The sequence below is a fragment of the Thamnophis sirtalis genome, unplaced genomic scaffold (assembly GCF_051295495.1).
Source record: "Thamnophis sirtalis isolate CommonGarterSnake01/CBP01778 unplaced genomic scaffold, rThaSir2_p1.2 scaffold_3, whole genome shotgun sequence".
NCBI lineage: Eukaryota > Metazoa > Chordata > Lepidosauria > Squamata > Natricidae > Thamnophis > Thamnophis sirtalis.
In genome coordinates this window covers 65,798,974-65,813,169 of record NW_028261383.1, presented here as the reverse complement: position 1 = coordinate 65,813,169, position 14,196 = coordinate 65,798,974, and the positions used below count along the sequence as shown (strand labels likewise).

The following is a 14,196-nucleotide window of genomic DNA, read 5'->3' as shown; positions in this document are numbered from 1 at the left end:
AAAAGTACAGTCCCGTGTAGCCCATTTCATGTGGCTACAGGGCAGGAGTTTCTCCCAATTCCAGAGTACTCTCAAGTGCACCCAGATGACACAACCTCGTAGGAGTAGATAGCCCGTATGCAAAAAGTTTGGAAAATGTTGAGGGATGCGTTATGTCACTCTTTTGCCACATATAAAAAGAGTGCCGATAAAAAGTGGAAGGCGCAAGGACATTTCCATGTAGGCCAGAGAGTATACCTCTCCACTAAATATCTCGGGTTGCCGTTGCCATGTAAGAAACTGGGGTCCAAATTCATTGGGCCTTTCACAATCGTGCAAGTTATTAACCCAGTCACAGTGCAGCTAAGACTCCTCCCTCTACTGGGGAAAACACATCCAGTCTTCCACTGCAGCCTGCTCGATCAATTCAGGCCTCTAATATCAGAGGAGACCCGCTACGGCCACAAGCCCCGGTTACTGTAGATGGGGAACAGCACTATATAGTGCAAGATATACTAGATTCCAGGTGGCACAGGGGACGGTTACAATAACTTAATTAATGGAAAGGTTATCCCCTGTCAGAGGCATCTTGGGTTCATAGCAAGGACTGTAGGGCACCCCATCTGGTAGTGGGATTCCACCGCAAATATCCCACAAAACCGGGGGAAAGGGGTCCTTCAACTCCTAACTAACTGTAATTCATAGCTCCCCAGATGCTGTCTCCGTGATAAAGGACCACATGTCAGCTCCAGCCAGCCCAGAGGCCTGGAGCTGCCATTCAGGGAAGAAGACTGGGCCAGCTGTCAAGACTCACCATTCCACCTCCACAAGCTGAAGAAACTCCTGCTAACAATCCACGATTAATTGCTGGGTGGTTTTCGCTCTGGGTCACAAAGTGATGGGTGTGCGCATCCATGGGGTGCAGTTTAACTTAATTACCAAGATAGCTATAAAAGGTGGTGGGAAGCACAAGGTGGCAGCTCTGACAATTTATTCATTACCTTAGTGCTTTGTTGGTCAGTTCGTGCCGAAGGAAAAATACAAACTGCGTTTACAAACCGTTTCTGTGTTTGGCTGGTTTCATTAACCCTTTGGAACCTGACACCTTTGGCACGCATGCCACAGGTGGCACACAGAGCCATTTGTTAGGGCACGCGAGGCATTGCCCTGTCAGCTGCAGCATGCATGCGGGCGCTAGCCAGCTGACTTCAGTCTTCATTTTCAGCCGTTTTTCACCCTCCGGAGGTTTCCCTGAAGCCTCCGAAGGGTGAAAAACAACCCAACGCGCAAACCGGAAATTTGGGAATGGACTTCCGGTTTGTGTGTTGGGCCGTTTTCTCCCAGGAGCGCCTCTCTGCTATGCTTGGTTTGTTGGGGTTTTTTGTTGTTGTTGCAGCTTGGCCAAGGCTTTGCTGAAGAGAAATTGTCTCTGGGGGTACAGAAACCCCAGAAGTTCTGGGAAGAGAACGAAAACCAAGGTCCACTTCTTCAGGCGCACCCCGGGAAGTCTTTTGCCCACCAGCCGCCCTTTCTCCTGCTCTCTGCGGACGATCTTGCAGGCAGAGAGATGCTTTGGAGAATCAGGTCCTGTTGCCGCTTGCCATCTCTATAGTACGATTTTCAATTGACTTGGGGCGTTTTTGTCATAATTCTACCGTTTTGCCCCAAACCTGGCAATTTTGCAATTGGGGTCAAGGCATAACATGCCTTATTGGCCTCTTCTCTCTCCTATCAAAAGACAAATAAAAATGAAAAGATGTGATTGTCTCATGATGCCCTTTGCACCTAAGTGTCAAAGTCTGATGTTTGGATACACCCCCAGTCCCGCAGTTGGTGAAGGGGACCCGCCGGGGATCGGCCACCCCCATATCAGCTACAGCCATGGAGGAAGAAGGCGGCCAGCCCAGATTCCACTGGGATAATTGGAAGGCATGGGTTGCCCTTTCCACAGCTGAGTTTGTGATCATCCTCATTTTAGTGGCTGGACTAGCGCACTTGGCAATTCGACAAGAAGGGGAGGACTGGCCAAATGGAGGCATGTTGTTCTCCTTGCAGAAAGCGAACCAAACCATCCAAGTGGCCGCAAAGCACTGGGAATCTTGTCAAAATCACACGGTAGGGCGGATTTGGATTGTTGGAGTGCAGTGGGAATCGGGGAAGGGAGCGGATCCTGGAAATGTGCAGCCCAAAGGAAACATGGGTCTAAGAAAGTGAATTGCACTTCCATTATGTCTATTCTTTGTACCGCAAGCCAAGTTTCGGTTTCTTTTCCCAAAACTCCTGCTGAGATGTGTTATGATGCACTCAGTTAATTAACTGCACATCTGAATATAGCTATCTCCACTTATCCTTGACAAGACATTGGCTTTTCAGTTTTGAAAGTATTTTTCTTTACATGTTTACTCAGAAATAAGCCCTGGTAAAATCATGTGGGGTGGGGTGGGGGGTTTACTCTCCTAAAAGGGTGCAAAGCAATCTAGTTTTTTTCTTTAATGTTTAAGAAAAACGGCCCTATGGACAACCCAGAAGTCTGTTCCTGAACATCCACTTTACGTGTGAGGCCGTTTTTCGCCTTCCCCAGGCTCCTAGAAAGCCTCCGGAGACTGGGATGGTGAAAAACGGGTCCATCCTACGCTAAAAGTCGGGGGAGTGGGTGTTACAGTGTGTTGCATGCCTAGAATTATGGGTATGAGCATGCCCGTGTACAACCCCCCCCCCCCTGTGCTCCCCGTTTTTGGCAGGCAATGGCAAAAAGGTTAGCCATCACTGGTCTAGGCTATAAGAAGATTGCCAAGACCCTGAAATTGAGATGCAGCACTGTGGTCAAGACCATACAGCGGTTTAACAGGACAGGTTCCACTCAGAACAGGCCTCGCCATGGTCGACCAAAGAAGTTGAGTGCCCATGCTCAGTGTCGTATCGATTTGCTTTGGTAAATAGATGTGAATGCTGCCAGCATTGCTGCAGAGGTTGAAGATATGGCGGGTCAGCCTGTCAGTGCTCAGACCATACGCCACACGCTGCATCAAATTGGTGTGCAGGGCTGTCGTCCCAGAGGGAAGCCTCTTCTAAAGATGATGCACAAGAAAGCCCACAAACGGTTTGCTGCAGACAAGCAGACTAAGGACATGGATTTCTGGAACCATATCCTGTAGTCCAATGAGACTTAAGATAAACTTATTTGGTTCAGATGGTGTCAAGCATGTGTGGCAGCAACCAGGTGAGGAGTACAAAGGCAAGTGTGTCTTGCTTAGTGAAGCATGGTGGTGGGAATGTCATGGTCTGGGGCTCCATGAGTGCTGGTGGTACTGAGGAGCCACAGTTCATTGAGGGAACCATAAACGCCAACATGTTCTATGACATACTGAAGCAGAGCATGATCCCCTCCCTTCGGGGACTGGGCTGTAGGGCAGTATTCCAACATAACGACCCCCAACACACCTCCAAAACAACCACTGCCTTGCTAAAGAAGAAGATGGACTGGCCAAGCATATCTCCAGACCTAAAGTCTACTGAGCATCTGTGGAGCATCCTGAAACAGAAGGTGGAGGTGTGCAAGTTCTCTAACATCCACCAGTTCCTTGATATTGTCACAGAGGAGTGAAAGAGGACTCCAGTGACAACCCGTGAAGCTCTAGTGAACTCTATGCCCAAGGTGGTTAAAGTAGTGCTGGAAAATAATAGTGGCCACACAAAATAATGACACTTTGGGCCCCATTTGGAGATTGACATTGACAGGCTTGAATCCTGACTGGGATAATCCATTTCATCCAGAAACCTCTGGAGCTGCTGTGCAACCACCTTCTCAATAACCTTCTTCAAAAAGGGAAGATTGGAGACAGGTCAGAAATTACCCAAGAGGGTGGAATCCAGCAATGGCTTCTTGAGAAGAGGGCAGACCATAGGCTAAGTGCTAAGTCACCCCTGTAGGGAAGAATTAATCACTGGCAGAGTCCACCCACCTGTCACCTCCTGGGAAGCTTTCGCAAGCCATGAAGGACATGGGTCTAAAACACAAGTGCTTATGTGCATACTCTAGGCTCCTATCCACTTCCTCAGGAGCAACAGGATCAAATTGTTCCCAGATCAGGACAAGAACTTGCCCGGGGCCTCCATTGGACCAGCAATCATGCCAGCATCTAACTGGGAACGAAACTGATTTTGTCTTCCAGAAAATCCACATGTTCCTCAGCGCACCCCTTCAGGTGAAGCTAAGTCTCCTCCTTTCCTGGGAGATGGATCTACTTCAGCTCTCAAGAAACTCATTGCCATCAGACTGTGATCTGACCATGACAAGGGGGCCAAAGACAAGTCTAATTCCATAGGCACTGTTCCAACACCAAATCGGGTATGTAACCACTACTCTTAGTCGGGCCCTGGATAACCTGGGACAGGCCAATGGAAGTCATGGTTTCCATGAAATCCCGGGCTACCTCTGACCCCACCCCCAGGGATGGCAGATTGAAGTCCCCCAGAACTATAAGCCTGGGGACCTCCACTGCTAACCCTGTGGTGAGGTCCAAGAGATTGCATAGGGAAGTTGCCATACAGCAGGGAGGCTGGTACAGCAGCAGCAATCCCACCTGATCCCTTAAGCCCAACCTAAGAAAAAGGGTCTCACAGCCAGTGATTCTCTGGTAACAACAGCCACACCCCCTCCCTAGCCCAGAGGTCTAGGCTAGTGCCATGCTCCATAACCTAATGGGCACATTTCTAAGAGGGAAACACTCCCTCTGTGCCCAGCCAAGTCTGTTATACAAACCAGATCTTAAACTATCATAATTTTCATGAAAGAATATGCACAAGTTTCCTCAGATCTTAAATTTCTAATTTAAATTTTATACAATTTATAAAGTGACATTGCAGATGTTTAACTGCAACAATCTAGTTGCTGATATCGATATATTAGTAGTTATTTATAGCCTAATATTAAACTTGCTTTCTCTAAAGAGATCAAAGTAGCAGCATAATTTCTCCTTTACTGCCAAGTCTTTTATTGTACTTATGAGACTGATGGAGTTATACATCCAGCATGAATTGGAACTGGTTTATTTTATTTAAAATATTTGGCCATCTATTTTAAACACGTCTCTGGGCAGCTCAAAACAGTAACACCCAGTAACTAAAAAAATAATAAACTATAAACGCAAAAAACTTTTTAAGGTTTTCTAATTCTAGTTCAATTATCTAATCACTATCTCACAGGGTTTATCGTGTTTAAAAATCATGTTTAAAGATAAGCTTCGTGCCAATTACAAGTGGCTAAATCTGTAGGAAATGACAAAAATCAGAATTATCCAGAATCATACTCTTTTGTGACTTGTAACATGATGAGCGCTTCATCCAAGAATCTTCAAAGAGCAGGTTTATGTATCTTCTTAATATCTCTGGTTATTTTGTGACTTTAACCAGTTACTTAAATATTGCCCAGACATGTTCAATTTTATCTTCTGTAAACTAGCCCTTCATTAGACTGTCAATTTAATACCTTGTCCCTGTTCCTCTAAATGTTTTACAGCTTGCATTCCAAAGCTATTCCCAACATAACTTTGGTTGTTGTTCTTAAATGTATTCACTCCATTGTTTGGTTAAAGGCTGCAACTCAGGGCTTTTTGCTTAGATTTTTTATTTGCCAAACAAAAGAAAGGTGATCTGGGGAATAGGATAAGTATACTCTTATCAATTTGCCTGCTGCCTTCTCCATCATTGTAACTATTTCATGGTAATCATTTTGTGAGTGAATACAATACACCCCCCCCCAAAAAAATGAAATGTGATCACCATTTAAAACACATGGGAACTCCTGCTTTAAAGCTTTAAATTATTTATGTTCTCTACATCAATTCCTATTTTCCAATCAACTATATAGCAAAAATAGCATATTTTAGCCCATTTTATTTTCTATTATACATGACTTTAGGTGCCATTTATGGCAGATCAATCCAAAATTAATTCTTCCATGTTATGAATTAATTGCAGTCCTACATTATAATAGATAACAAAATGCTGTAATTTCTTGAAAGATTTTATATGCAGTTAACAGCAAAGCACGGTTCATATTCATGAAGTGTAAGATATAATAGCAGCATTTTATTGTTATGAAATGTTTTAATTTTAAAAAATCCAAATTCAGGGATACAAGAGTATATTATGACAGTAACTCCACACAGAGCTTATTCTTAACTTCCTTGATGTCAATGAAGCCAGTTCATCTACATATACATAGAATTGTAAGTTTTCTATCAGAAATAACCTGATTTAGTATTAATATGCTGATTAAAAAGAGCTCTGATAACTCTGAATACTAATCAGAGTATTACATACTTTTAGTAAATGCAGAACTTGATGGCAAAAGTTAACTTGATTGATAACAATAAATAACCATCTTGGCTGCATCTATTTCATGGAAACAGATGACACAACAAAATGCAACTTGCTAATAAGTCCTCTCGGGGCAAATTCTTTTATTCATTTCAAAACAAACTGCATCTACTGTTTATTCTAAGGTATGTAACCAAAAATCCAGGATATTTGATGAAGGAACGAGTTGACTTTAAAGCTATAGAAAGAATTTATACAAAACATTCACATATGTACATAACAGCTATTTTAAAGAAAAAGTGGTTTCACTGTCTTTTTATACTTTACATTAAAAATGATCCCTTCCCTCTTTCACATATGGTTCAGGCAAACATTCAAATTACATAAATTAGATTTCAAGTTGATAATCTTAATTACATGTGAACTACAAAATGTAAAACTTAAGAAGTGCCAACAAACAAGTTCATTCAAGTACATATATGTTAAAAATATATATATTTATTTCAAACTTCAGGTGCTTTATCTGATACAGACCATTCATGATTTAAATAAACATGAGAACATCTGAGATAAGAAACAAGAAATGTTTAGATCGGAGACTAGAAATACTTAATTCACTTTTTTTCTAAAGTCCGCAAGAAATATTTTTAAAAAAGACATTTCTGCTTTGCTCAATTCTGTTTGGGAAATGGCCTCAAAGAATCACAACTGATATCCCAATTATTGGATGAAGGTGAAGAATGCTCCATATCCATGTTCTGACTGTAAGCAGTCAGAAAGCAACTTCTACTTTCCTGCTTTTGACTGGCAGACATAGGGTACGTTGTTCCCAAAAACGTCTGGTGAGTGAGAACATTAAAGTGACTGAATTGATGAGGCACACTTAATTGTCTATTGTACATCTGAAAGCTGAGAGGAATTTGTTCATCCGAATTAGTCCTCTCCCCTTCAGCACAGCAGGTAGATGAAACAGGAGTAACTGGCTGTATATCTAGCATGTCTATTTTGGAAGTCTCTTCTGTCAGAGAGTAGTGTTGTTCTTCAGAAGACAGCAGTGCTTCACTTTGAGATTTTTGCCTAGAGTCTGTTCCGTGTGGTCCTTTGGCCTCTGTCTGTAAATCTTCCAAATGGGAATCACAGTTTGAGGCATCATTGCAAACTTCTATTTGTGATGCTTCATCCTCTGAATCCAGAGACATGTCCTCCTCATCCTTTTCATCGTTTTCTATAAGAGCTACATTAAGAAGAGAAAAATCCTACTCTATTGAAATGGAAAGTTTATCTAAAAATACTATGCACTACTCACACCGTTTTAGGCTTCAGGTCTCAAAGTCGCATATCACTTAAGGCTGGTCTTCTGTTATTTTTGTTCACTTACTCAACACACACATAACCCTCTTGTGAACGTCCGGATATTCCGATGCTAAAAGCTTCCGTGAAATGTGTTCATGCTTACCGTTGGGAAACCCCAACTTCCAGTTCCAAAGGATTTAATGTCAAAACAGCATCTAAAGTTATACAGTAGGTCAGAATTTTGTACGAAAATTACCCATCACAATTACCGACACGCTCACTCACTGCTTGTTTTCTACACTTCAGCTCTGTCATCTTTATCCTAACCCTTTTACATTTCATGGAGTTTCTTGAACACCCTATCAGACCAATTTCATATTAATATGGTGTACAACACTACGATTCTCTTTCTTACTTTTATAATGTGTTCTACAGTTTAGAAATATTACATTCTTTACTTATACTGAAGCATTAGATTCCTCATTTCAAGTAATCTAGCTAGATACACGTGAGATAAATTAAACTATATTATTACCTGTTTGTTTGTCATAATCAGTGGGAGAAGGCAGGCTTTCTTCAGTAACTGAGTTGTGGCAGCCAACTAGAGTTTTGAAGTTGTGCATAAACGAACTGACAGTAGTAACCACTATTCCATTATCAGCATAACTTGCAAAGGTTGACACATTCTTTTCTAAGCAAAGAGGGGGGAAATGTTCATTATATGATAACATGTTTGTGTAGATATATGTATATATGAAAATTATGAAAATCATAATTATTTTCTACCTGTCAGAAACACCACATGCCTCTGCTGAATATTCTGATATTGAAGTTTTATGAGACACTCTAATTCTGGAGTAGTTCGTGTTTGAGAATCACAACTATGGTACGCCAGAATCTCAACCATGTGTTTCTTTTGATAAGCACTCAGAAGTGCTAGCAAGTTCATGGCATTTTTATTTGTTCTGTTGGAAGAAAAACAATGTATGATCTGCATTTATATAATATAAGCTTGCAGACAAAATTACCAAGCCAATTTCTAATTTTCTACAGAAAAAGCAAAAATTAAGACTGTAGACATTGTTTAAAACAAATGAAAGCTATTAAATGAAAGCATGGTTTTGAAGTATACAAAAAAATAACTTTGCATTTTTACCTTAAGTGGGGTTTTAAAAATGAAAATAGAAAACAACGTTCTCATAATAATTGGGAAATGGTAGGCAAAAAAGAATTTTAACAAATATAAAGAATGATTGATGTAGCTACTACCAGATCAATTTCAAGTTATCTTTTTTAAAATACAATAATTCTTGCATACCTTACAAGCTCTTTTAATTTTTTCTGTATTTTACAGTGGATTTTCCATTGCCACTTTTCATCTGGAGTACTCAACTCTTCAAGGAACTTCAGAAACTCATGAAGTTTATCTAATTTTGAAAACAGAATGTAAACCCTAGCTTATATTTTTTAAAATAAGAATTAGATAAAATTTGTACAAGACACGCAGCACAAAGCTTGAAGCTTTTATTAGTAGCATTCTGCTAAAACAACTCCAGGAGAAAATTACTGACTTCAAGTAAGACTCATAAGAAACATGACTTTCATTTGGAAATATTAATCTTATTTTTAAAAAATCAATTAAATTTAAGAGTCTCTCCATTATGTTTAGTTATGATAATCAGTAAGCTAATTTTACAAATATTACAAAGAAATTCAAAACCAAATGTAGTATTAAAAATTATAGCTAAATTATTTTTATTAAATGTTTTATGCAAATTACATTTACGGAAGATACTATAAATAATAAAGTATTTTAAAAAAACATTAATAACATTCCCAATTATGTTTTATTCTTTCCTGTTCCCCTGCATCCACCTTTCATGCTAAATTTTCATAACAGCATAGTATTACCAGAGTTAACAATAATACAAAACTATGATTAATATAAATCAGTATGTGATGGATTGATTTGAGTCTCTAGTAACTGCTATTGTTATTACTGATCTACATTTAAGTACAAGACACTGCAGCTAATTACAAGTAGTCCTTAACTTACAACTATTTGTTTAAGGACTGTTCAAAGTTACAATAACATTGAAAAAGTGACACGATCTATCCTCAAAGTTATGACCATCATACTACTCCCACAGTGATAGGATCACAATTCAGACACTTATCAACCAGCTCAGATATACGACAGTTGCAGTATCCTGTGGTAGCAATTTGCAATCTTTCCAGGAGGTTTCTGACAAGCAAAGTCAACGGGAAGAGCGGGATTCACTTAATGATTATGATAAAAATGGTTATAAAACCGGGTTGGGTCAGGTCATGTGATTAGTCAATAACCACACAATTTAACAACCAAAATTCTAGTCCCAATTTTCTTTGTAGGTCAAGGACTATCTATAAAGTCATAAGTAAATAATGGACCCAATGAATCAGAGATATTTCAACTGAGCAATAATAAAAAATAAAGTGGAAATGTCTGTGGATTGAGGACATTTATTCCTTACTTCTGGACAGCACTTCCACATGAATTGTTTTACAAAAATTTCAATTGCTGAGCAGTATTTTCACTACTAGTGAAGATTTTTAAAGTAACATAAGAATTTTTTGACCTAAAGAACAGAATTTTACAGCATTATTTTATAACAAAATTCTCAAAGGGTTAGAATAAAGCAAAAAATAGAACCCCAATTATAAATTTATATTTTACTATATGAATCCCTTAGAGCTATTAGGAACATGAAATAATTTGAAGAGTGTGCCCTAAGCTTTAGTTAATATGAGCCTTACCAACACTGACAGTTTCCGGGTTGAGAACAGATTCATCAGATACAATGAAGCCACCAGAAACAAACAAGTCATTGTAAGTACGATTTTTCACATCATCCAAACTTTCAACACCAGCAAAACTGACACATGGGAGTCTCTTCAAAGATACTAAACATGGTATCTATTTAAAGAAAGCAAATAAAAAGAATTAGACACTGGCACAATAGAATAAATTAGTTAAAATTAGACACTTGTTAACAATAGCATTCCTTATTTATATTATCTTGCATTGATAGTGTATGGCTTACTAGTCTCCTTACATTTTAAAGAAGATTAACAAAAGTCTGTGCATAAAACAGAAAAAAAAATGATTTCCACATGTGCAATTTCCTGCTCTTATCCTCACCCAACCATTTTTGCCCTAGACAACTATGCTTTGTATTTTGGGGGCAGGAGGGGAGGAGGGAGAAACCAACACTTTCAGGCCTTATACAGACCAACTTGTTGTAGTCGAACATTTCAGTTTTGCCACAAATTACCCCAAACCAGCTGTTGTTAACATAGAACATTCAAAGATAATATATTCTATACATTATGAAAACCACTGCAGTGTGCTTAAGTGCATTTCATTTACCTTATGAATTAGATGAGCAATATCTTCATTTTGAATAATTACAAGCAATTTATCCAGCTCAGCTCTTCTTCTCAAGAATTGCTCAGGATGGCACTCTGTATTACCTAATTTAGTAAGATATTCCTAAACAAAGTACAGAAAATTAAGTTAAAGTAATACTATTAATATTAAACCTAAAAAGAACAATTACAAACAGATAAACATTCAAAAAATGAAACTAAACAAAGTTAGCTACAATACAGTATTCTTTCACTGATCTTGCTTAACCACAAACTTTTTGAAAGACCTGTTTTAATACACTATTCTCTTTGTACATTATTATTTTAAACTAACTTCTCTTTTGGGGGAAGAGAAGGTGCGTCTTATACTCCGAAAAATACAGTAGATGCACATAACTGACATACCTGCATGTACAAAGCTTACCTTTATTTCTTTGCAAAGCAAACTTTCTTGTTCTTCGTGAATGTAGAATTTCAATGTATTTTTTCGTACATCTTCAATAATTTTGCAAATGCTGTCAAACACTTCAGGTCTTAATTGGCTAATAAAACCAGCCAGAGCAGGTTGCTTTGTAATATCTGGTTTATCTACAGGCTTTGAGATCTTCTCTGATTTTGGCAAACAATCAATAGGTGATCCTTTTGGCTCAGCTACTAACTTTCCCTCTATGTTAGCATTCACCGGCTTGTGTTCTTTTTCTTGTTCTTTTTCTATATCCAAAACCATTAACTGATTCTGCTCATTAATGGTTGCATCTCCCTCTACACTGCTACATGCTGGCTCTGAAAGGTTTTCTTCAAAATCATTTGAGGAAGACACAGGATCCTCCAGTGGTAAATTCAATCCACTGCTGGTAACAGAATTATCAACTGGTCTAGCACTTTGAGTAAGGGGCACATTCTGGACACCATATGAACATGATGAAGCAACACTGTTGAGCTTTTCACTTAGTCTTTCTACATATTTATGGACAGCAATATCTGATGCTTCTAAACATATAAATTCAGAAAGTCTCATAATTCTTTCCTGGGCTGAAAAGACAGGTTTTGATATTCCACTGACATACACAATGTTCTTCTGCTGCAAAGTTTCCTGAATCTTGTTGGTAAAGATGTTATACTCTTCTAATATGGCTGTTTCTATTATTCCACTTACTGAATGTTTACTTGTCACATAATTATTTGTTTCATAGTCACACTGTTCTTCAGTTTTCACCTCTTGACCTGTATGTACGTTATCTTCTATTCTTTCTTTTGGTAGATCTGAAGAGGCACAGTGTGCAAATTCAGAACCAGAACTTCTTGGCCTGTTTATAATGCGGGGATCTTGTTCACAAGCATCCTTTGGTACTGAATAAGCAAACAATTCACTTGAAGACTTTAAGCCTACACAAGAAAAGTTGGTAAATTGAAAATATGCACTGAATAAGTATATTGTCAACATCAATGTACTCTGAGTGTCACTTTATTTGATACATATTGTAAAGACCATTCATTATTATAAGCATATGTCAATATATTACCCAAGACATAGATATTGAGACATAAGCAACAGCATGTTGGCTTGCAAAGTAGTCTCTGGATTACAGATTTTTCACATAAAATATTGCAGACATGCTTGAAATAAAACTATTTGTTTGTGCAAACAAATTTGGCTCACCAGCCAAATCTGCAAAAGTGATCAGTGCTATTGATGCCGCTAAATAATATGCATTCAGCATAGATACGTTCAAAAAAAGGCAGCAGAGTCAATGCTTTCTCTACTAAAACCACTATATGAAAGCCTTGATTGGCGAAAGGCTTCAGCAGGCTCTCTCCTCTCCAAGATGGCTGCTGAAGGATAAGGGATTTTTTTTCTTTTACAATCTGCTGCGTTTGCCGCCAGAGCTGGCTCTTTGGCAGTCTTGCTCCCTGGATTTGAATGGGGGCACTTAGGAATGACCCAAGACAACTTTTGGGCAGCTGTGGACCCACCCACCCAGGAAGGTGAATCTTGAAGATTGCAGCTCCTAGTGGAAGCAGCCAGAAAGTCAATGGTCTTTTTTACATCTCTTCCTAACAGCAATACATTTCTATTGGGATATTGCTCTGGTTTTTGTGCTTGAAATAGAAATTTAAATTTTAGTTTGAAGACAATTATTATAACCTAGACTTTAACTATACAATTATTAAATGGTAATGTAAAAAGTTGAGATTATAAATGTTAGTATTTTTTACTCTGTTGAAAAGAGTCAGTTTTTCTCATCTAGGACTTTTTAGAGGTGACGTGTGTATGTATGGGGGGGGTGCGCGCGCGCACGCACACACACACACATATATAGAGAGAGAGAGATCACCTCTGAATTAAATAAACAAATAAAATGTATGGATGGGGTGGAAGCAAGAATGTTTTGCAAGGAAAGAAAGACAGAAACGTTAAAGGTAATGGTGTTTTAACTACTTTCCCTTTCTTTTTATTAATTTCCCTTAATTTATTCAGCTTTCATATTTTTTCTAACCTTTCTCATTTCCTTACCCCAAACAAATAGCATAATAGGCATATGTACATATTCACAGTACATTTTTTTCAAATTAGATATCACTTACTTTTTCAGTATTATATTGTCTTATAATCTGTACATTTGTAACAATACATTAAACCTAATAGATGTATCCTAACTAATTTAGGACCCATCTCATGTGCAATATAACTGCCTATAAACATTTCAATGACACCACAATTTCATAGTTCCCGCTATTATAGTACTTTCAACAGTGAAAAAAACTTATTAATGCAATGCAATTCCTTCTAATAGCCAATGATTTAGTACTCTAGAGTCTAGTAGCCTAGACTTTATTAACAAGGCATTTATATCAGGCAGGGAATGCTAATTCTATGGCACAAGATAGAATTATTATTGTCATTTGATGTTTAACTTATTTATCAGCTAGGTTTAGCACACATTACTTTAAAAAACCCAAACAGGAAAAATACATAAAAATATAAAGCCCTCAGTGCATAAAGTTGCCAATTTCTATACTAACAGAGAGTAAAGAATTAAAGCACCCAGTTTATCTGCATTTTCTCAGCACCATGAGAAGGAGATGAGGGATTTATTTTACTTTGGCTATTTTACAGAAAAAGGAAAAAAGAAAGCAACTTTCCAAATTTAATTTGAAAGGTAAGAAAATCTTATGTTGCTTTCTGGATGAAGT

The 14,196-nt window shown here is 38.4% G+C and overlaps 1 protein-coding gene across 6 annotated transcripts in view; it reads right to left on the bottom strand.

Annotated features, from left to right (window-relative positions):
• Nucleotides 1-14,196, bottom strand: part of TASOR (transcription activation suppressor) — a 63,604-nt gene that overhangs the window by 17,603 nt on the left and 31,805 nt on the right. For 2 of the 6 annotated variants that reach the window (XM_014065582.2, XM_014065583.2), the window contains 7 exons: nt 11,426-12,387; nt 11,003-11,125; nt 10,390-10,549; nt 8,912-9,020; nt 8,380-8,558; nt 8,129-8,284; nt 6,417-7,534 (listed from right to left, as the gene is read on the bottom strand). In XM_014065582.2, the coding sequence (XP_013921057.2) occupies nt 6,972-7,534; nt 8,129-8,284; nt 8,380-8,558; nt 8,912-9,020; nt 10,390-10,549; nt 11,003-11,125; nt 11,426-12,387 (2,252 nt within the window). In that variant the 3' untranslated portion in view covers nt 6,417-6,971. Of the gene's footprint in view, nt 1-6,416; nt 7,809-8,128; nt 8,285-8,379; nt 8,559-8,911; nt 9,021-10,389; nt 10,550-11,002; nt 11,126-11,425; nt 12,388-14,196 lie in introns of those variants that run through there. The other 4 variants (XR_015695891.1, XR_015695892.1, XM_014065584.2 and 1 more) reach the window with 3 other exon arrangements.